The 23463-nt window shown below is 45.7% G+C and overlaps 1 protein-coding gene across 1 annotated transcript in view; it reads left to right on the top strand.

Moving 5' to 3' along the window:
* Positions 1-12806, top strand: part of FAIM2 (Fas apoptotic inhibitory molecule 2) — a 40797-nt gene extending 27991 nt beyond the window's left edge. Inside the window, exons 11-12 of the mRNA XM_081845263.1 lie at positions 3578-3631; positions 10256-12806. Coding sequence (XP_081701389.1) covers positions 3578-3631; positions 10256-10405 — 204 coding nt within the window. The 3' untranslated portion in view covers positions 10406-12806. The remainder of the gene's footprint in view (positions 1-3577; positions 3632-10255) is intronic.
* Positions 12807-23463: the final 10657 nt, after the last annotated feature.

Genomic DNA, 23463 nt, shown 5'->3' with positions numbered 1-23463 from the left:
AGAGCACTCAAAATTGCTGAAAGCAGGAGTAGTCAACATGGTACCCACCCAGATGTTGCTGTACTAGAACTCCCATCATCCCTGACCACTGGCCATGCTAGCTGGGACTGATGGAAATTATAGCCCAATATCTTCTGGTGAACACCATGTTGGTTACCCCTGGTTTAAAGCTTAATCTACCCGGAATCACAGCATTGGGACAGGAATCAAATGGGCTTTTAAGTCAACCCTCTGCTTGCTACCAGTTCTCTGCTGCCCAACCTTCAGAACCTAAACTACAAAGCAAAAACAGGATAAAGTTGTTTGGGCCTGTTTCAAGAAAGTGAAAAGGGATAGGTGAATCTGTCCATTTTGGTTTCTCTCTGCTTCTCATTTTTCCAATGTTAAGTTCAGTTCTCCACATTTCTGCATCAGTGTGCAATGAAAAAGAAGAGGAAATCATGGAAATTCATTGGCATTCTAGCCTAAACATTTCCTAGCATGCTCATTTTTGTATGCAGTTTTGCCTCATTCACATGTTTTTCCTAGCCATTGTCTCTACTTTAGTGCATTTTTAACATGTTGTTTTCAGTACTTAGTGTGCTTTATACACACTAATGTACACATTTTTGGGGTTCCAGATTCAAAGAGGTGTCAGTTTTGAATTTGGGGAAGTGCAAATTAGGTAGGTTTGCTTTAAAATGCAAACCAAAAAGAATTTCTCCTCCATCTGCACATGGGATGGAAAAACCAAACGGTATTCACCGCTTCCCCAAGATAGCATGGGCCATATGAGAAAATACTGCATGAAGGTGCATTATATCAGACAAAATTGTGAATAAGAATGCATATGAATTTCCATGCAGACAATTTTAACACCCCCCCCCCCGAAACTGATGCAGACATTGAATAGCTGAACCTAAGACTGGGAAAATGAGAAACTAAGAAAAACAAATTTATCCATCTCTATTCTTAGGCAAAATTGTGACTGAGGTGGCTCTGGCCATTCCCCTTTCCTTTTGCAACCTATGGGATCCTACCTGCAAGACCACTAAGCTAGACTGGCTCAAAAGTCTTCATTTTTGCCCTCACCTTTCTTTTCCAAACAAACACAATTCCCTCCTGCTAATTTCCTAACCCTTATCTCCATTTCTATTGTGGCATTGTGGTCTCCATTTCCATTCCCCCCTCCCCTCTCTGACACACACACACAACTGCAAGGTTTGGCAGTGGCTTGTGTTTACTGTTCCTGACCAGCAGTTGCTCACGAAGCAAAGACTGATTATGACAGGGAGGAGGAGAAATGGGAAAGAGGGCAAAGATGCCAGAATCTCTCAATCATTCTCCATCAGGGAGTTTTCGTTCTGCAGTTATCATGAGCCTGCTAGATATGGACAAAAGAAGGGGTGTTAGCCTGGGTTTTGAAGCCCCCATTAATCACTGCGGACTTGGCTTGTTTGCTTGATTTCCAGGGTGGGCTGGGCTTTCTATGACCTCAAGTGGCTGGAACCATACCGAGTACCTGATTATCTTGCCTTAAAAGAACAATCCGTCCTTTGATTCACACCCTTCCATGATTCAGGCCTGAATAAGCAGAACGTCAATGCGTGTGAGAATGTTGTGCTTTGCAATAGAGAGCCCCAGATTTCTCATCCCTGAAGCAGGTTCTATGTGACACTATGTACTTCTCCATGGCAAACACCAAACAGGTCCGTCATGGCCTTGCTTTGATGTTGCTATTTTAATTTGGCATAGTGTTGGATGGTTATCTAAAACCTGACCCAGGTGAATACGTGTTTCCATCATCTTCCCCAGGTGATATTCAGAGTGTGGCGCTGTGGTGTAAACCACTGAGCCTCTTGGGCTTGCAAATTGAAAGTTCGGAGGTTCGAATCCCCGTGATGGGGTGAGCTCCCGTTGCTCTGTCCCAGCTCCTGCCCACCTAGCAGTTCAAAAGCACACCAGTGCAAGTAGATAAATAGGTACCACTGCAGCACGAAGGTAAACACCATTTCCATGCGCTCTGGTTTCCGTCACGGTGCTCCATTGCAGCAGAAGTGGTTAGTCCTGCTGGCCACATGACTGGGAAAGCTGTCTGTGGACAAACACTGGCTCCCTTGGCCATAAAGCGAGATGAGCACCACAACCCCATAGTCGCCTTTAACCTACCCAAATCTGCTCCAGATGATTAGGGAAAACCCCAGAACAGGTTTGTTTGTTTTTTTGAGGTGGAGTGGAATGGAGGGAATGTTCTGTTTTGTGCAAGGAGAAATCCTCATATTGACAGAACATTCTCCTTAGCGCTACATTGAATACAACCCAAGATATTATCAAGCTGGGTAGGAAATGTATAACACATTCCTGTCATACATTTATCTTAAATATTAACAGGGAGTAGAGAATAATGCTTCTATGTAGTTCAAGTTAACTGTTTCTGTCTGTCTGTCTGTCTGTCTGTCTGTCTGTCTGTCTGTCTGTCCGTCCCCCGCACAGACTGCAGTCCTAACCCTCATTTCTTGGGACTAAGTCCCATTGAATTCAGTTGGACTTACTTCAGAGTAGACATGGCTACGATTCTGTTGCTGACACACTACAGGAGTCCCTGCCAAAAAAGAGAGCTTTATTCAGCTCCCAGTTATCATCCAACACCCTTCATTATCAAGTAATGTTTGGTCCTCAGCCTGTGCTTGGGAGCCTGTTTAATGAAATGAGAACAATGCAAAAGTAATTTCTCTTCCTTACACCTTGTTGGTTCCTTTTCCATCTTCTTTCTGGAGGTGTCTATTATTATTACTGTTATTATTTTACTTTGAGCCAACCTGTAACTTGAGCCTCTACTAAGAGAAGGGCCATTGCTCAGTGGTTAGAACATCTGATGTCCATGTAGAAGATCTCTGGTTCAAGACCTGGTGTCTCTAGGGAAGGCTGGAAATGGAACCCAATAGAGCTGCTGCCAGCCAGTGCAATCAAAACTGATGGTTTCAGTCATTACAAGGCAGGAGCTTGTCCTGCACTCGAGTAGGACCCTGGCAGAGACACATGCCCGACTGGCATGTTCCTTCCCTCCTGGTCGATCGTTCGGGAGCTTCAAAAGCTTTCTTCAGCCCGAACATCACAGCGACCGATGCCAACAGATATCAGCACACGTAGGGATCCGCAGAGTCTTCGCAGTTCGCGTAACAGACCTCAGCAACTCAGCATTTTGGCTAATCTACTTTATTTACATATAAACACACACGGAGCACTGCAACATGGCTCCCTCCCTCTCTACCATCAGACAGCAAACAGAAAAAACAAAGGACAATAGTCCCACTTCACGGAACACAGTAACACAAACATCCTGTCTCTTGTCACTTCCCACTCTGTGGAGTCAAAACATACACCGTCATGTGAAAGACAACAATCCCATGACTGCAACCACGGAGCAGGAATTCTAACAGTTCTCACCTGGCATCTCCAGGAAAGGCCGGAAATGGAACCCAGTAGAGCATCTTACTATGTACAAACATCCAGCCATTCATCCTCCCACATGGATTGCATTGTTTACATCTTTCTGTCCTATGAGGCTGACCAATCTCTCTTGCCTCTTTCCATGTAGGTGCCGTGGCTCCAGGCCATTTATGCTGTGCTGGGTGCAATTGTATTTACGATGGTAAGTAAGCTGAGCTCAAGACAATTCTTTCCTCGACTCACTGCAACCAGGAGTGAGAATTCACAGAGGTTAAAATATCAGCTGTGCTTTTCACTTGTAGCCATGCAGAGGATGCAAAAGATGTGGGGGAATGACCCTGGGGAGAAAGTGCATCTTTTAAAACCACCACCACCAATTGAGTCCATATAAAACAATTAAAGGTCCAATGTGTTCAGTTTCTCTTGCTGTGCCCTAGAAGAAGGTTGTCATCAAGCAAAAGGCATTGGGTCATTTATTTATTTTTTGGTCTCCTAAAGACTCTTATTGTTTTATACCGAACCACCACCAGCCCAGGTCCATTTTAAGCCTTTGCTCCTTCCTTTGCTTCCTTTGATTTTGTGGGAGAAGAAGGCTCCCCTAACCCCACTCCTTCAAATACACAAGCTGAGTCTCTCCTTGTATTTCACGAATCTGTGCTTTATACAATCCAATCTGCAATCCAAGTCTACACTGTTCAGGATTTGGTCTCAGTTATGATGGGCAACACACCCACTCGTCTCAGTTCAGAATGGGAAAACCAAGCTATCCCCTTAGAGACCTTGGCTGTGGACACAGCCAGTGGCGTAGCGTGGGTTGTCAGCACCCGGGGCAAGGCAAGTAACTTGCGCCACCTAACCCATGGATTTGCGCCCCCTAACCCGTGGATTTGCGCCCCCTAACCCTAACCCCCAAATGTTGCGCCCAGTGCGGCCGCCCCCCCCACGCTACGCCACTGGACACAGCATAGATTTAATGCAGATGATTTTCCTCCAAAGAATCATGGGAACTGAAATTTACTCCCAAAGAGCTCTAACCCCCTTAACAAACTACAGTTCCCGGGAGTCTTTGGGAGGGGTGCTAGGTGCTGTCAATGTGCTTTAAACTTATCGTGTGTATGCAGTCCTTGCTATTGCTGCCTCACCATCAGAGTGCAGGGGTGAAAAGATAAGGGCAGATAAATCTGTCAGTTTTGCTTTTTCTGAGGTCCTCATGTTTCCAATCTTTGGTTTGTATGTTACTTTTATTATTAGAGACATTTTTTGCACCGTTTCCCCGAATATACTTTTTTTTCCAAAAAAAGGATTGCATCAGCTGAGAGTGTTGTTTATCTGTCTCTTGCTATCTTTGCTCTCTCCCTTTTCACAGCTAATTGTCCTCAGGGCTTGAGGGGGGCAATTGGCCACTATATAAGTTAAGAAGCAGAGATAAGCAGTGGGCTAGGCCTACAACCCCTTGGGCTTGCATAACATTCCCTGCAGCCTTTTCCGCCAGTCTCCCAGGGAGCTGCAGGAGTCTCAGAGTCTGACGCCTGTGCTATATATATATATATGCGCATGCATGAGAATGTATTCATTTTATACAACATCTGTGAATGTAGCCAGGCTCTAACTGTATGGTGGAAGCTGGTAAGAGGCGACAGCCGTCCATCAGTGAGGGGAAACTCAAAGAGATACTAGCAAGTAGGGACATTTGGCCTGGTGCACAAGGGCACCAACTCCTGCATCTGAAGCTGGTGAGGCTGGGCATATATTGAGGGCACAGGGGCTTGGAAAGGCTCATCACTGATCCTGCCAAGCCTACCACCATTTGTTGTTTTTTTTTTAATAGCATATTTATTAAAGTTTTCAAAAAAATAATACAATGTAAAACAAAACAGAAGAAACAACAAAAATACAAAAATACAAAAATGATTAAAAACAGATAGCGTTTTCATTACTTATTTTCTTTTAACTTATTTTCCAGACCTCCTCATACCTTCCTTTCTTGTATTCTAATTCGTAATGTTAGTTCAGCAAATCCTCACCATTGGTTATTACTTATTTCTAAGCCTTTTTTTTTCCATATCTCTTAAACATTACAGCTGGAAACCACTTAATTTCTATCCAACATCATTCTAGCATTCATTAATTTTACAGTATTTCTGTAAGTAGACTTTAAATTTCTTCCAATCTTCTTCCGCCGACTCTTTTCCCTGGTCTTGGATTCTGCCGGTCATTTCTGCCAGTCCCATATAGCCCATCATCTTCATCTGCCATTCTTCCAGAGTGGGTAGGTCTTGTGTCTTCCAGTATTTTGCAATCAGTATTCTTGCTGCTGATGTAGCATACATAAAAAAAGTTCTGTCCTTCTTTGACACCAATTGGCCAACCACCATTTGGAGCCTCCCCACTGCCAGAGCTGCAGCACAGCATGGCTGCTTACCTCTGCCACCGTCACCAGCAGCTCCTCGTCTTGCTTCCCTTCTTTGCCGCAGGCATATGTATCTCACAACAACAACAACAACAACAACAACAACAACAACAACAACAACATAATATATTATTTCTACCCTGCCCATCTGGCTGGGTTTCCCCAGCCACTCTGGGAGGCTTCCAACAAAAGATTAAAAATACATTAAAACATCAGTCATTAAAACTTCCCTAAACAGGGCTGCCTTCAGATGTCTTCTAAATGTCATATAGTTGTTTATCTCTTTATCTGATGGAGGGCGTTCCACAGGGCAGGCGCCACTACCAAGAAGGTCCTCTGCCTGGTTCCCTGTAATTTCGCTTCTCGCAGTGAGGGAACCGCCAGAAGGTCCTCGGCGCTGGACCTCAGTGTCCGGGCCGAACGATGGGGGTGGAGACCCTCCTTCAGGTATACTGGGCCAAGGCCGTTTAGGGCCTTAAAGGTCAGCACCTTTCAACTTTGGTAGACTGAATGGTGCAACTGCATGTACCTGTGTGTTAAAACTAATCATGTGGTTCTTCTTGCCTGAGCTACAGCATGAAGTCGTAGCGTATATCCTCAGAACATTGCTGCATGTCTCTTCCCATGTTAGAAATGTGTCTCATCAATGAAACTGTGTGCCACCTTCTCAAACTGCACGCAGAGTTCAGCCGGTGCTTAACTCAGTGCATACAATAATTCAGCATATAGGAAGAAGGTCCCTGTACACTGTAGTATTCTCCTTAAACCTCCCTATCATTGACACCTCGGAAAGGCTTATTCCCTGACCATGGAAAAGTCAGTTTTGGATGTCACTCTGTGTGGCTGAACCTGCAGGCCAGATCAGGCCTTCCCCCAAACCATTTTTAGTCAGCCACCATGTTACCTTTCCAACATCAGGGAGAATATTGCCCCAAATATGCCTATTTCTAATGCAGTGCTGAATGTTGCTTGTCGAGGTCCCTAAGCCACCCCCCAATAATTCACACATCACACATCAATTTTGGTTTGGTTTTTTGGCACGATTTTGGCCACAACTTTATTTAAATACACACAATTGAGTGGTTGCCTAGACATTGGTTCCGACTATCTGTCCTTGCCCAGGAGACAGGAATGACTTCTGGATTCCAGCGAAAGCCAGTGAGGGAAACAATTTTGGGGAGAAAATGAAGCTGGGCCTCAGTCCCTCACTTCTCACCCTCATGCTCCTGGTAGCTTGCACGGCCCAAGTCTGATGGCAGGGACAAGGACGAAAAGAATGGCAAGCCCCTGGATTCCTTTAACAGAATTCCCTTCCCGCACCACCATTGGAGGGGTAGGCACTTACCTCTCCACCAACCAATTTGAACCAATGCCTAACCACCAACCTTACAAGTTGTGACAATTTGCTATGCAGTAGGCAAAAACCAAATGGCCGCAGCCAATCAGCCAAATGGACAAAATTCCAACCAGGCCCCTGCCTCAAAGCAGACGACCCCATGACAAGTATAGCAAGGTCAAGCGAACAACCCCCCCAGTACAGGGAGGGTGGGTGGGTGATCCGGTGCAAGCAGCCAAGAGGACGCCCAAAGTTGGGCGTCCAGTATTTAACACCTCTGACCCCTCCTTCAAAATTGGCAACAAGGAATTCTCCCCAGCGACCCAAATTAACCAATTCACTGCCTGGGTCACTTCGCAAATCTGCCCAGCAACAGTGGGGTGGCTTGTATCCCCCACCACAACACGTGCTCTCTGTTAGGGAGAACACGTTTTCTCCCATCCTGCTTTTAATCAAAAAGGTGTGCTTTCAGGGATGCCAACATGTTCCTTCAAACACCAACCTCTGAAGAAGTTTGCCATCTTCACTGACTAACTTTGGGATATTTGAAGCCTGTACTTAGGTGTAATGGTTATAAGGGGTTACTTGTGCGTAAGTTGCCGTTACTTTTGGCTAGATCGCCTGGCTAACCATGCCTTGGCTGACAGCCCTCACTCCGTGGCCATTCAGTCGCTTGCAGAATCCGTCAGTGGGCGTTTATTGAACCTCTTCCAGCATAGAAGCTGTTTGACGCCAAGTCTCCGCCTACTCCCCCTGCGCGGGACTCTTCTGCGCAAGGAAGGAGTGGGCAGAGGCGTGCCCGTGCTCTCTCCACTGGTCTTGGGTGAAGAGTCTTGGAGACCTCTCTCCGAATCCTCCATCTCCCTCCCTTCTCTACTGGTGTTACGCTGAATTCCTTCCTCCCTGCTGGTCCCCTCTCCTGCATCGCTTTGGAGCCTTGCCTCCACCTCTCGCTCCGATGTCAGTTCCCTGACATTAGGTATTTGCCCACTGGTAGGAAATATAGGTTAAGATATAGGCCAGTCTAAGGGAATGGCCCAGTGCCCTTGGCTAACCAGGTGATCCCGCCAGTGTTTCTGTAACCATGCTAACCTTAGTGGAACAAACCTGCCTGGAGATTCCGGTTCCCAACAAAAGAGGGTTGTTCTCCTGGAGCTTTCTAACAACTGCCCTTTGGACCTTTGATAACCCACAATTTATCATGAAACTAAACCACAAATCTGAACTGCAGTCCTCAGCAAGCATTTTAACTGGGCTCTGTGACGCAAGAAAAAATGGGACGCAAAGCGCTGTTTACATTAGAGTAGACATTTTGGGCTGAAGGTCACATTGCTTCTGAGCACCCTTTTCCAGGGGCCACAGGTGGGAAAAGCCAGAAGCAAAAGCGGTTGGGGGAACAAATGCAAAATTTGTCCCCACCCTTGAATTAAAAACCAAACATGTAGCATAGGGGAAGGTTGCGTGATGTTCCTTGTGTTCCTCCTTTGGGAAGAATGCAGTAGGCCACGTTGGTACATAGCTGTCAACTTACAGATTTGAAAATAAGGGACCAGCAGCCTCGAAAATAAGGGATCAGCAGCCAAAATAAGGGATTTTCAGAACACAGGTATGTTCAACTTCTGAGCCCCTCCGAGCCAAAGGCAGAAAGCCCAGCCAGCAGCCAAACGAAGCCTCAAGCGGTGGTTCCCATAGCGCAGCAACCCGGCAAAGGGGATGCAGCAAGGAAAACCACCTTCACCTCTCCGCTGGGAAGCGCTGAGCAAAGGCGAGTCCCCAGGCAAAGCAGCCGATTTGATTGGCACAAGGCATGCAAGCTCCACCCCCCCAGTCATTCTTAGACTCCTTATTGGGTGAGCAACGCAGCCAAGCAACACAGTTGGAGCCTCCCTCCTCCCTGGCCGGCCGGCAGGGAGGGAGAGGAGCTGCTTCCTTTGAAACCCGGGAAATTTAAGGGACATCATCAATAAGGAACAGCAGCGGGACACGGCACTGGGATAAGGGACTTTCCCGCCAAATAAGGGACGGTTGACAGCTATGTGTTGGTAGGTCGTGGTGGTGGTTGTTTAAGCAGATAGTGGGATGCAGGGAAAATCTACTGGATTCTATAGCCCACTGTGAGCCTTTTAGTTCTTTTCTCCTGTTTCCATTCGCTCAGAGAGCCACAGGGACATGGGTATAGTGGAAATGCATTGAAGCATGGACATTTTCAGTTCTGTTTATGGATCTCTTTCCCCCTTTGTACAAGGCAGGAGAGTGAGGTGTTGCATGTGGGCAGTGAGATCTTGATTACACTGGCTCAGGCTGGCAATTCAGGCTGGCACCCACCCAGCAAGGATCCTCCCTCTTAATCCAAGCCATGGGAGCTGCCTTAGCTTTCCGGGTGAGGAGCAGAGCGAAGGAGGTTGAGGCTGGATATGGGTGTGGACTTGACCTACCAGCAGCAAGGGAGGTGGCTTAAGTATCTTGCCAATACTGTTATCACCATAAGCTCTGAAGGTCAGAAAGGATGGGATGAAACTCAGTTCAGTCCCCATCTTCATCTGGGCCAACTCATTTGCCCTTTCCAAATCAATATACAAACCAAAACATCACCAGCCTTCAAATGTTGCCATTCTCCAACCCAGAATTGTGTACATCAGGAGAATATGCACATAAAAGTGTGTGTATTAGTAGGAGGACTCGTTATATTTTTAGCCCTCCATTCCTCCCCCAAATGCTTTATCTTAGGGGAAATTGCTTGCCCAAATATGTTTAATGGGCAAGAGTTACATACAAAAATAATAAATAAATGTGTATTAAGGGGGAAATGTGGGCACAGTAAAATGCTAGGGACTTTTTTCATTTAAATGTAAACAGGCGTGGAAATGTGGCAAATTGGAATTGTAACAGAGAAAACAAGCGAAACTGATTTGACAGATTTCTCCAGAGAGGTTACCGGCACACTTAGCAATCCTATACTGCAAACCTATACTCGCTTCCCCTGGAGCAAGTCTCACTGAACTTAGGGGGACTCAGCGCTGAGCAGACATGTATAAAATGGCAGCACTGACCTTGGCCTGTGTTTGGTTTTCTCTCCTCAGTTCCTGGCCTTTGACACACAGCTCCTGATGGGAAACCGACGCTACGCTATGAGCCCAGAGGAATACATCTTTGGGGCTCTCAACATCTACCTAGACATCATCTACATATTCTCCTTTTTCCTGCAGATCTTTGGGTCTAGCCGAGAGTGAGCTTGGCAAAGCTGCTCGGGCTTGTGTCTGATTTATTATTATTATTATTATTAAAAAAAGAAAGAAAGGAATATACATCGGATGACACAACAAGAAAGAAAGGAGAGAGGAAAAAGTTATCCAACCTCTCTAGCCCTTTAGCAAGCTCCATTCCATCAGATGGGCCCCTGTCCACCCACCGGCCTCGTTGAGCTCCTGCAGGCTGTACATATATACATATAGATGCTGTTAAAACTTTTGTGACTCAAAAAGCAAACTGGGGTGTAAATGTACTTGCTCTGGCAACTGCCTTCAAGCTGTAAATTGAACCTGGAGTTGCAGGACCAGAATGGGCACTAGAGTGAAGGGGAGGGGGACCATTTTTGTGTGTGTGGTTTCAATTGCTGAAGCAAAGCAATTGGGAATTCAGAAATGATCTTAATCAAGGTGGTCACAAATGTTTGTGAAAATCTACAGAATGGCTGATTTATTTATTTATTGGTGTTCTTCATGACAATTGTTGTGCAAGCCTCAGATCAACTCCTGGCACACATTTAGGGCCAATCTGTTCATTTTCTTTCTAGCCACTAGACGCTTTTCCTCCAAAGAGCTCAGAGCAGCTTACAAGGTCCATCTCGCTTAGCTTCATTGGTAGAACTTCTTCACATGCCCTCATGCTCACTAGGATGTTTTGGGGGTGGGGGTGGTTCCAGACTCTGATCCTGTTCTGCTCGGCTTTGAGTTTTAATTTGCTGATTTGAAGTTTCAGGGTTCAGTTTCAGTTCTTTTGCCCATCTTCTTGTTTGTTTGTTTCAGCACTATTTCCGGCATAGCAAGAGGAGCAGAATAAATGGTGACTGTGTTCCTGCTCAGTCAGTGATGGCATTTCTAGTCCCAACCACTAACAAGAGCAAACATGTCCTTAGATCTGGGATAATACCTTTTGCCGCCACTTTAATGCTGCGCTCCCATGCACCAATGACTTCACCTGTCTCTTCATCCCTTTCTTGGGATGTGGATGACATTAAGACTTCTTCCCATGAGTGGATCAGGGCTTGAAAGGAGAGGAGGCAGAGAGAAGGAGGGAGTGACAGAAGAATGCTTTCTGCTTTCATAAGTCTAGCTAAGCAAGTCTTTTCAGATTTAGAGAGGATGACCACGGCATTTCTCATGGCCTAGCATTTCTTTGCCAATTGTTACAGACAGAAAGATGGAGAGAAACACACCCCAGCACTGAGAAATCCATGTGTAGGAGATTCCAGAAATCTAGACAGGAGCCTACCATTCTCATTTGTATTCAGATCACCTTTGCATTATGACACTGCATCTGTTTAGAAATATTGGGTGCATGAATGGAGGCCCCGTGTCGCCTCTAAATCTCATATATAGATAGATCCTTGCAAGTGAAGACATTCCAGCCTCTTAGCTAGATCCCTTCACCACCTCGGCTAGAATAGCTGCCTAAATTAAGCCTAAATTCCTGATTGGAGTTTGAGGTCATCCCTCTGCTGCCAGAAGTGGATGGGTCATAAGAAGAGTGCTGAGGTTGGGGTAAAGGGTTCAAGAATGAAAAAGCTTCAGCACCACTGGACAAAGAACGTGAATAAATTCTAAAATCCCAAATTGACCAGATTGTGTGTGTGTGTTAAGGCAATGAGGTCATATCTAACCCCTGCCTAACCAATGGTGTATTTCTGCATCAGATGATAAGATACAATCACCCTGTGTAATTCAAAGTGTGCCCTGCATTCTTTGCATATATATAAAACTGCTGGCACAGCCATGATGTAGGTGTTTGCACTTTGTTCACCTGTGTGATCTAATGAACTTTTACATTATTATTTGTGCATTCATGGCATTGATACCCTTCCTCCCCTGAACTCAGTGGTGCATGTGTGTGTGTGTCAAGATAAACTCTTTGTGAGGTTGTTCCCACATGGGATATATTAGAGCAATCTTCTGAAACCTGGCACCCTCTAATATGCCTATCAGCCCCAGCCAGATAGATTGGATGTGCTCTCTCGGGCTGGTGGGAGTACTGGTCAAAACATCTGCAGGGCACCACGTTGGGGAAGGTTTGGTAGGACTGAGATGACAACTATTTACTCAGGGTCACCCAGGGAGTTTCACAGATGATAAAGAACCAAAACCCAGGTCTTCATGGTCCCACACTCTGTCCACCACCCCAGGCTGGATCTGTAGATAGTGATGCTATGTCATATGATGCTTTGTGTGTTTATCTCTTTATTGGTATGTGGTGCTGTTATCCTTATTTTGATTCCTAGAAGCTCAGAGCACCTTACATGCAGCTCCCAGCCAGTCTACCATCCAGCCAATCAACAAGCTGAGACCTGCTTTGATTTACAACGTAACAGCATTCTATGTCATCAGATGATTCAGTTATTAAAACAAGTGTATTCTGTCCCAGGGTGATTTTGTTCTGTTACAGCAAAGGTACAGCCAGAGGTATAGATAGATCACCACCACCCTTAGATGGACTCTATTGCTTTAGTCCACCCGATTCTTGGATTACGTAGACATATAATGAAGGGGCTCCAGCCCACTCAGGCCTGTTTGGCCTAAAGGCTGATTCTGAGACCAGGAAAATCTCTTGTCTTCACGGTTTCCATGGGAAACTTCTTTCCACACTGATAGGGGAAGCACTCCACGGCAATCTGCTTTCTCCACTGGAAATCTCTCTAGGTTCCTGAAGAGGGCAGGAGAGGGCAGAGGAACTGGATTTGCACCCACTTCTTGGACTGGGCCAAGTCTGTTGTCTCCTGAGTCTCACAGTCATTTGTCAGTGTTGTCCAAAGAGCCTACAGGCAGGATGGCAGTTTCTTGACAGACTGGGGTCCGGGTGTTTTTGAGAAGCTTTTATTTGTTGACCGGCGATCACATTTCCTCAGAGCGTGATCTCGGCCTGGAAAGGGCAGACAGATTGTCTCCTGCCCCATGCCCACCTCCTCCTCAGGCTGCAGCTTACATGAACTCCAGAGCATACCCGAGTATCTTTCCATCATTGCACGTGTGGTATTAATGGTCCCCATGTGGAAATCAACCAGTTATTTTCTAATGGTGGCCCCCAGGCTGCAACAGCCTCTAACTCTTATTTAAAAGATGATCCTTCCACCCGATAGGGGCGGCTTATCTGAAACCTGCCTGGGAATGCTGAGAAGTCTGCGTCACTCCATTGCCTGTGGCATTTCTGACCAGTGGAGAAAGGGGAGGGGATCTGAGCAGGCCACTGCCAAGCCCTTTGCTCTGTATGTTATCCTCCTCTTCCTCCTCTTGCTGCTGTCCTCCCCTCTTAGCACTCAGATGTTTGCACAGTCATTGCACACAGATTCAGTTTACAAGCTGGTGGTGTCCCTGAGCGAGTGAGAGGAAAGTTACTGTGCACATGTGGAGTAGCAGTGTCCTGTCCAAAGCACCTGCCTCCCTCCCTGCCTGCTTCTTCTATCAGAAGAGTTTTGCTCTCCCTGGTGCCTGATTTACGCAGTGAACTCTCTGATTTTGTACCCAGGCTGTAATGTAGAAGAGGAAAACAGGCCTTCTGTAAGAGGGGACAGATAGAAGATGGAGGGATACCCCCTGGTGAAAGTAAATGAGCCTGGACGGATAGGAAATGCCGCCATATTATTCATTGTTACATATCTAGCAACTGTGAGAGGTGGGGACACAATAAATTAATGTATTGATTAAGCAAATAAATGGCCCATCAAGTTGGACATGTTGGTGGGACGCCTGTCTAAGTCAACTGTTGCAGATGGCAGCCAGGCAAGTTGCTTTTCCAAAAGCTGGTCCCACCCCAGATCCGCAAGCCAAACATTGCTGCAAAGCCTTTAGACAGAGGCAGGGGATGCACCAAGCGCAAGAACTCAGGAGCTGCGATCTGCTTCCTAGAAATGACTAGCTGCCATTTTCTCAATGCAGAGGGAAATCTGAGGCAGAAAAAAGCTCACCAGGTGGTGGGGAGCTAACTTTCCAAGAAGTGGGTCACTGCTTGAAAGGGCAAGGAAGGTTGACATGGTGGAAGCACACTGGCACAGTCAATCCAGCTCTCGTGCTGGTGCATTTTCACTGTGTTGTTATCCCTGCCTCTTTGCCACTTCTCCTCTTTCTCCCACTAAAAACCAGTGGCCCACCTGCCAGAAAGCTAGCTTAGCAAATTGGCCCTTTCTGGTGAGCTGCTTCTGATATGAGGCCCATCCCTTGCACCACCAAGGAGCTCCTTGCTCCTGAGAACTGAGATCGTTCCTTCCTGCATTATTCCACCCACTTCATCTGCACAAGTCCATTCTGAGTAATGTTTATTGGTCACACTATAGAGGGAGGGAATGTTGGGAAATTGGCTTTTTCATGTAGTGTGATCACAGCGTATGCTCACTGAATGAATGAATGAATTGATTTCATTGATCATTTAATTTCTATACTGCTTAATATATTTTTAAAAATCCCTACGTGGTGTACAAAAGACAGAAGCAACAACAAACAACATAAACAAGATATTACAAAAATACACAGTTACATATAAAAATGTTACATTAATGCAAAGGTACTAATATCAATTCATTTTCCTTCTGACCCACACCCTCCCCCTCAGCCCCCAGGTTCTCATGCAGGGTCCCTACAAACTTTCAGTTCATGCACAAAAGTCTCACAACAACAAGAGTTCCTGAAAACAGCAGACCCCACCCTAGTCTCTCACTTTAGCCTTGCTTGTTATGGACAGGCCCAAAGTACTTCCTCAGGCTTCCCACAGCTGTGTCCCATTCAGCTGCATTCTCCATACCCAGTTTCAAAGTTTGCCGAGTTCCCTGGGGGTCCAATGAATGGCATAAACCTACTTAATGGGTGTTGTTGAAAGTGGATGTGGTGAGAGGAGGCTACAAGACCAGCAGTACCTGCAAAAGAAGATCTCTGAAACCTTCCAGATGTTGAGACTCCAAATCCCATCATCCTGACCATTGGTCATGCTGGCTGGGACTGATGGGGGTTGTAGTTCAACAATACATGGAGAACACTACATTGGCTACCCCTTTCCAACAGCATCTGCATGTCTGCAAGTTTCCCATCCCTGTGCAGCAGACGGCTTTTATTTATACCACAGGTGCTTAGGCCTTTGCAGTCCACAGCAAGCAGGAAGGTTACATATCTGTGCAGCCATAAACTGAGAGAGTGTCCTTACATGAGATGGGACAACTGTCAGAATCAAAGGATGTTTAGTGAGCAGGAGGAACCTCACAGAGACACACTGAAATAGTAACAGAAGGGAACGCTAGTTCCACATGAAGGAGCTAGTTGCCAGGTCAGGAACATCCCAGTTCCTGAGATTTCAGGGCCTGACCTGAGGCATGAGGGGGCTGGTGATATCACGGGGGCAAGTCTGGAGACTTGAGGACAATTGGGAGAGGGGAGTGAAGGAGAACAGACTCCCCACCAAGTGTCTATGCTAAAATTTGCAGCTAGCTCCTGGTGGGTTGAAGCTTACAAGCAGCGTACACAGGCATCATCATCATCATCATCATCATCATCATCATCTAAACACTCTTACCTACCTGGAGAGGGTCAGGCAAACCTGGAGACTTCACATCAGACCTGGAAGTCTGACAACCCTAGAATAAGGTTACCAGATTTTTTCCAATGAATCCGAGCACACTTTTCAACTTCAATGGATTTTGTATGGGGACTGATTTGTAAATCTGGGGACTGTCCCCGGGAAACGGGGACGTCTGGTAATCTTACCCTAGAAGGAACACAAGCAAGTGAATCTACATGGCTGATTTAGGCAGCGTTATTATTTTTTGGGTGTTGCCACAGAAGGTGGAAAAGGTTTCCCTACCTGGTACTACAATGACATACGTGCTGCTTTGCCCAGGGCAATGGTATATTTGTGTGTGGGAGGATGAAGAAAGAAACGCTAGTGCTTTGGGGAAGGCCAGGAAGGGAAAGAAACACAAGAAGGGAATCCTTTCTTCCTCACACATCTTTAAAACTCCATGCAAGGGTCAGGCTGTCTTGACTCATGGAAGAGCGCCTCCCCTTGTCTGCAATTAGGGGTCATTTGCAAATGAAATCTCCTTAAGCCTCTTTGATTAGCAGCAGATCATAGCTGAGCTGTGTGAGGCCACTTCAAAAAGGTGTCGAAAGAACAACGTGGGGGATCTCCCTCCCCCTTTCCAGCATCATCTTAGGGACTTCATTTTAATAGATACGGTTTTTGACCGCTAGTCTCTTCTGAGAACAAGAGGAGCCAGTGGTCAGCTTTTGATTCCCATACTTTGCTCACCTCTCCCTTTTCCATGATCATCACTCTGGGACACAAACCATGTCACCAGGAAGAAGTTCAGGGCAATTTATCAATTAACAGCCCCCCACCCAACACAAAACTTTACCCACAGTATTTCCCCCTGAACTTTGCACCATTTTCTTCCATCTATCGTGTATCAGGGGGACATGGCATGGGAGGTGGGCCCATGTTCCCACTCCTTTCAGCCACACTTTAATTCACAGGTTCTATTTGGGGGGGGGGGGACTCCTGGCATGCCGTTTCAGTAGGAGTGACTCACCTGGTGGGGCAGAGTCATGGCAATAGCCTCCCATGGGGGCATCACTGCTAAGGATGAAGGAGAAATTCACTCCACTTCACAATTTAAAGGCAAACATTTAAATTCACACATGAACCTGAAACACAGCCAAAGGGTGGGTGGAGTTTGGGAATCCAAAGGGTATATAAATATAATTTGTTCTGTTTTTATTTTTTGTTTGACTATTTGCATGGAAATTGGGAAAATCGTGGAAGGGAAATTTTGGTCGACTTTAGGAAAAAGGATTAAGATTAATTAATGAGATATAAGTATTGATGTGTAAATTTGGATAAGCTAAAATTGGTTTTTAAATTAAATAAAAATAAGGCCTGCAAAGAGAACATTGAGGAAATGGAAGAAAGAAGAAAAGTAAAATAATATCATGTTAGAATAAATTATTAAGTTAAAGTGGAGAAATATGTTAAGGATTTGCTGTGCTGATAACTTAAATTGGAATACTAGAAGGGGAGGTGTGAGGAGGTCTGAGAAATAAGGTAAAAGAAAATAAGCAATTGAAATTTTATGTGTTTTTAATTGTTTTGGATTTTTGTATTTTTGTTAATTTTTGTTTAATTTTGTTTTTGTTTTATATGTTTCTGGAAAATGCCAATAAATATTCATTAAAAAAAAAAAAGAAACACAGCCATCCATCAAAATTGGCATTTTCCCAGGGGAAAAAACATGCAGTGCCCATAAAAATGTGCCCATCGGCAAAATCATTACAAATGTGTATTAGGGAAAGTTGCTCTGCAGAAATGTATATATTAGGCAAAATTCAGTGGGTAGAGCATGAGACTCTTAATCTCAAGGGTGCAGGTTTGAGCCCCACATTGGGGGAAAAGGATTCCTGTATTGCAGGGGGGGGGGCTGGACCCTCATGGTCCCTTCCAACTCTACAATTCTATGATTCTACAAGTAGGTGCAGAATGGGAGAAATTCGCAATAAGTGCAAATAAATTTTCAGGTTTTTTATATTTAAAAAAAACCTCATGATGTGGAAATGTGGAGCACTGGATTTAAGATTGGAAAATAATAATACAGAACTGACAGATTTGCTCATCCCTAATCACTGCCACTTATTGTAGAGACATGTGTCTGTGTGGAGAGGGTAACAACGTTCAGATTCTTGGGTATTGAATTACAAGAGGATCTGTCCTGGAGTGTCAACACAAGGGGGCTTGTGAAGAAGGCGTAGCAGAGACTGTACTTTCTGAGAATCCTAAGGAAAAACCATCTTCTGCAGAAACTGCTGCTTGCCTTCTATCACTGTGCCATTGAGAGCATGCTCACTTATGGCTTATGTGTGTGGTACGGAAGCTGTACTACCCAGGACAGGATGGGGTTGTGCAGAGTTGTGAAGGCAGCAGAGAGCATTGTTGGCTGCCCACTCTCCACCTTAGAGCAGATTTATGCCACAAGGTGCCATAGGAAGGCACTGGACATAGTAAAAGATCCATCGCATCCTGGTCACTGTCTCTTCGAGCTCCTGCTGTCGGGACAGAGATACAGGACGATGAAGACAAGAACGAGCCATCTCAAGAACAGCTTCTTCTCCAGAGCGATCTCGGCCCTGAATGGGAAACCTGGACTTTGAAAGTCATCTAATCTTTCTTGCTGTATTATACTGTATTGTTTTAATTAGTGTTTTTATAGTTGTTCTGATTTTGTGTGGAGTGCCCTACCTGGGTGGATGGAGCAGCCAAGTAATTTTCGTTGTCCCCGAGAGGGGGCAATGACAATAAAGATTATTATTACTATTATTATACATGGAAATAGGAAGAGTGAATTGCGTGTTATAAGGGGGCATAAGCAGGGGCACTGAATTGGCACCAGCCCAGCCCAGCCCAGACCCCACCACCACCTTGCCATTCCCAATATGGGATAGTGATGCCATGTTGGAAGGCTGTTGCAGCAGCTGTGCCCTACTGTGTGAGTCACTCTTCCATCTCACGAGAAAAGAAGGCTGTGCCTGGAGGGAAAGAGGAGTATCTACCCAGAGAAAGGAAGAGCATATACCCAAACAGGATAACTGGGTGGGTTGAAGCCACAAAAAAGATTCAAGAGCTCCAAACCCAAAGGGCAATTCTCCAAGTCCATCAGAAAGAGCCACACCTCTAGCAAACAACATCCCTTGCATTCATGTTGCAGATGGAAAAAAACAGTTATGTGTGATCCCATGTCAGATTGCCACGCTGTATGGATAGGGAACAGGGAGAAACCAAACTGGGTGCTGGGGACAATCCCCAGAGGAGATGCCTCTGGGATGAGGATGTCCTCCGGGAGCAGATTCTCAGAATCAAGGAAAGTCAAATGCCCCTCTAAGCACATCTTTATCTCCTCAGCCATCACACTTCTGTTGGAGATAGGGGCCATCAAACCAGTTTCTCTGGACCTCACCCTGCTCTAGGGTTTACCAAACTTTTGCTTTACAGCACCCAAGATGACTGGGAATGTGCAGACAAAGTTAGATGTGAAATGCTTCAGCTAGAGAATGTGGAAATGACATTCTGGAATTGGAATGTTTCATTTCATGGCAGCAGCCAGCAGCCACACAGAGTTTGTAGATCTCCCTGAAGCATTATCTAGCACTGTCAATTCACCCAACAGTGTTGTTTTGCTTGTGCCAGGAGGCACGTCTGACAACAAGAGTGTTTACAGGGGTGGCCAGGGGTGCTTATGGCTCATTTGGCATTTCAAAGATAGGGTGCAGGAGCTTTTTACTGCATCTCCCTGCCCCTAAAAGGAGCTGAGCATTTGCAAGCATGATAATCAAAACACTCTGAATTTTTTGAATTCTTTGATGCATGGGATGACAAGACCTACCTTTTATGAGTGAGAATATAAGATCTGGATTCAAAGTTCTGGAAGACCATGAGTCTCACCTAACAAAGATTGTGAAGGATGTTTCTGTCTTGCCAAAAGATGAGGTTCTACACAAAATCTCTCCTAAAAGCCACGACAACTTCTTTTTCAAGAACGGAGAAGCCATCAATCTCACTTTCCAATAACCCTAGTGGTGATGATAGTTGGCACCATAGAAATGCCACTCTAGAAAATTACCTTGCCTGCCGATGGTCATGATGGATGTCAGTCTATTCAGCTAGGGGAGCAGGGAATAGAGGGCTCTTTTGCAGGGTTTATAAAGGTGGAACATATTACTACAGCATTGAGCACAATGGTAGCATGGCTCAGCAAGAAAGCTTTCAGTCAAATGGACACAGGCTACATTTAGGAACATTCAGATTTGCAGCTGGTTTAAAGGCAGCCCAAATGACTTTTGCCTTATGAAAACTTTTGCCTGAGCAAATTCTTTGCTTGGTACTGGTATTCACTGGCCAGTGAGGTGGGTGCCTTAGGAGCAGGAACCATATTGAGCCACTCTACATCGGTGTGAGACAGATATTTCTTCTTCCCATTAAGGCTGTTCTCAGAGTCATACAGATGTTAGAGAGCCAATGCAGTGTAGTGGTTAGAACAGCATTTCCCAAATCGGAAGATTGGGGGATGCAATCTTAGGCAGATCAGATCCTAAGAGAAGAGGAGGAGGAATATTTGCCACCCACTTTGCTTTCAGCGTCTCTAGAAGCAGGGAGACAGGCAGACACAGAAACTGCACAGTTGAGAGGGGAGCTACCCAGCTTTGAGATAGTAGCTAAGCAACCAGAAGGGAGGGAGCAGCTGGGTGATACATCAATCAAGTGTGTGTGTGTGGGGGGGAAACACCCTCCCTCCCCCCAAACTCGGAGGTCTGAGCGTGTCAGAGAACAAAGGGGAGGGACATCCCATTGGCGCGCTTCTTGCTGCAGAAATGGGGGGGGGGGGGAGTCAGAGTGAGCAACTGCTATCCTTGCAGAGATTTGCTGGTCTGTGCTCATTAATTCTTATCGGTGAACTACCAGAAAGGAGAGGGGAACTCCTGGACTTGATAGGTAGGGTAGGAGAACTGTGTACACTTTGAGGTCCTTGAAGCTAGTAGTGGATATAAATGTATTAAATAAATGGTCACCCTGTAGGGCCCAGAAGACTATGATGGGAGTTCTTGTTATATATTAGTTCAGCATTGTAGGGATTGGGGCCTTTTCCCAGGAGACCTGCATGGCCTATAGGTCTAGGAGTCAAAATAAATGCCTCCCTTCACTTACATAGGACGTTGACCTAGGTAACCAAGAGGAAGAGCTATTCTACTACTCAGGACTCTAGCCTCAGCACTCCTGAAAGTGTCCATTCAACAGTAAATCACTTAAGTGACTATGGTAGCCCGAGTCCCATTGACTCACACTTTGTCCAGTGCCCATTCTTGCCCTTGCCTATTATCATGCTCATCTCCTTGTGCAACTGCTGGTTTGAGGAGATTGCAGCATCTGGCGTGCTGCAGAAGTTTGGGTGGGAGAGGAGCCTAGTGGACAGTAGGCAGGTGTGAATCAAACAGTTACTGCTACTTTTTGGCTTCTGTAATGAGCAAATGGGGAGGGGGCAGAAGGAACCAGAGCTCCGAGAAGCAGCAGCAGCATTTGGTCCCCTCCAGCATCCTCTTTTCCCCCTACTTATTTTTCTCTCCAGTGTCTGAAATGCTGGCCATACAAACCCTCTTCTGATTTGGAGAGCAGAAATGGAGCAGGGGTATTTCAACATTTATCACCGGCTCTTATTTCTTCATGAAGCAGCTGTTTGTGTGTGTGTAAAAAATCCAGTTAGCTAAATGTATATGATAATTTATTGCCCCCTTGTGTTTTTTCATGAAACTGCAGGGCATCATATACTTTTGCCCGCATCCATCCTTTGATTGTTCCCATGTTTGCTCCATCTGCATTAGCTTGTATTGGTCTGGTGGCTGGCCAGAGTCTTGATGTTGTTTTCAATGGAGTCAGAAGTAAAAGGTCCAAGTGCTCAGCTATCACTGTGTTGAGAAGAGATAGTGGGGATAGTTTAACTGAGGGGTAGGAAGAAGCAGCAGATTTGGACCTCTAGGTCAGTGTTTCCCAACCTTTGGTCTCTAGCTGTTTTCGGACTACATTCCCCACCATCCCTGACCACTGGTATTGCTAGCTAGGGATGATGGGAGTTGTAGTCCAAAAGCAGCTGGAGACCCAAGGTTGGGAAACACTGCTCTAGGTAGATCTCTTTGTGACTTGCAGTAGATCACCAAGGGTTTCTGACTCCCAACTGTATAATTGTAGCAATACAAAGCAACCTTCCTCACCTAATTAGGCTGCTGAAATGAAGGAAAGCCAATCAGGAATAGACTTTCCTGTGAAAGGCTTTTGAGCTCAGTTCAGTTCTGATACTGACATCAAATTCCAAGGCCCTAAGAAGATGCTCAGGACTGCAAGAAGGTCAAACCTCTCCATTCTTAAGGAAATCAGCCCTGAGTGCTCACTGGAAGGACAGATCCTGAAGCTGAGGCTCCAATACTTTGGCCACCTCATGAGAAGAGAAGACTCCCTGGAAAAGACCCTGATGTTGGGAAAGATGGAGGGCACAAGGAGAAGGGGACGGCAGAGGACGAGATGGTTGGACAGTGTTCTCGAAGCTACCAGCATGAGTTTGACCAAACTGCGGGAGGCAGTGGAAGACAGGAGGGCCTGGCGTGCTCTGGTCCATGGGGTCACGAAGAGTGGGACACGACTAAACGACTAAACAACAACAACAACAAAGATGCTCAGAACCACCCTGCTCTTTCATTTCAACTTATTGTCTTTTGCACCTTGGTTCTGGTTGGTAGAGCTGGGGGTTCTACACACACACACACACACACACACACACACACACACATTGTTATGTACTGAAGTTTTCACTGTGGGCCAGCAGGGGGATACTGTAGATAGTTTTCACTCAGGTCCACATATGCAAATAAGGGATTGAAAGTGACGTTCAGTGATTGGATAGTTACAGAAGGTGGTTACTGTTGCGTTGTAGTGGAGCTCTATATAAGCAGGCTGGCTGAACCCTTCAGTTCAGTTCTGTTCTGGCCTGTGAATAAACAAGCTGGTGAGATCATAGCCACCCACCACCAGAGGCCTAGATTTGCATCTACTGTATACATAGGGTTGCCATATTCCCCAAAGTGAAAATGTGGACAAAATTGTTGAGCATTTTGGGAAAACATCTCCCCCCAAAATCAAGGTTTTTGGCCTTCATTTTTTTTAATTCATTACACACACACACACACACACACACACACACACACGTCATACATCCAGGTTTTCCCAGACACTTTCCCGATTTGGCGAAAATTCAATTTTTCCAGTTGAATTCCTGGAAGTATGGAAAACCCAGATGTATGGCAGCCCTATGTATACATATAAATTAGCAAATACAGTACTTACGCACACCTCTGGTTCCTTCGGGATACGCACGCGGCAAACCCAGAAGTATTTTTCCGGGTTTCGCCACACACGCATGCATGCGCAGAAGTGCTCTACCGCGCCGCGTGCATGCACAGAACAGGCACCTCTGGTTGCGAAAACTTTGGGATCTGACCGAAGCTCC

This window comes from Podarcis erhardii (genome assembly GCF_964252035.2).
Source record: "Podarcis erhardii genome assembly, chromosome: 2".
NCBI lineage: Eukaryota > Metazoa > Chordata > Lepidosauria > Squamata > Lacertidae > Podarcis > Podarcis erhardii.
Note: the sequence above shows the minus strand (reverse complement) of the source record. Positions and strands in the feature narration are given on the sequence as shown.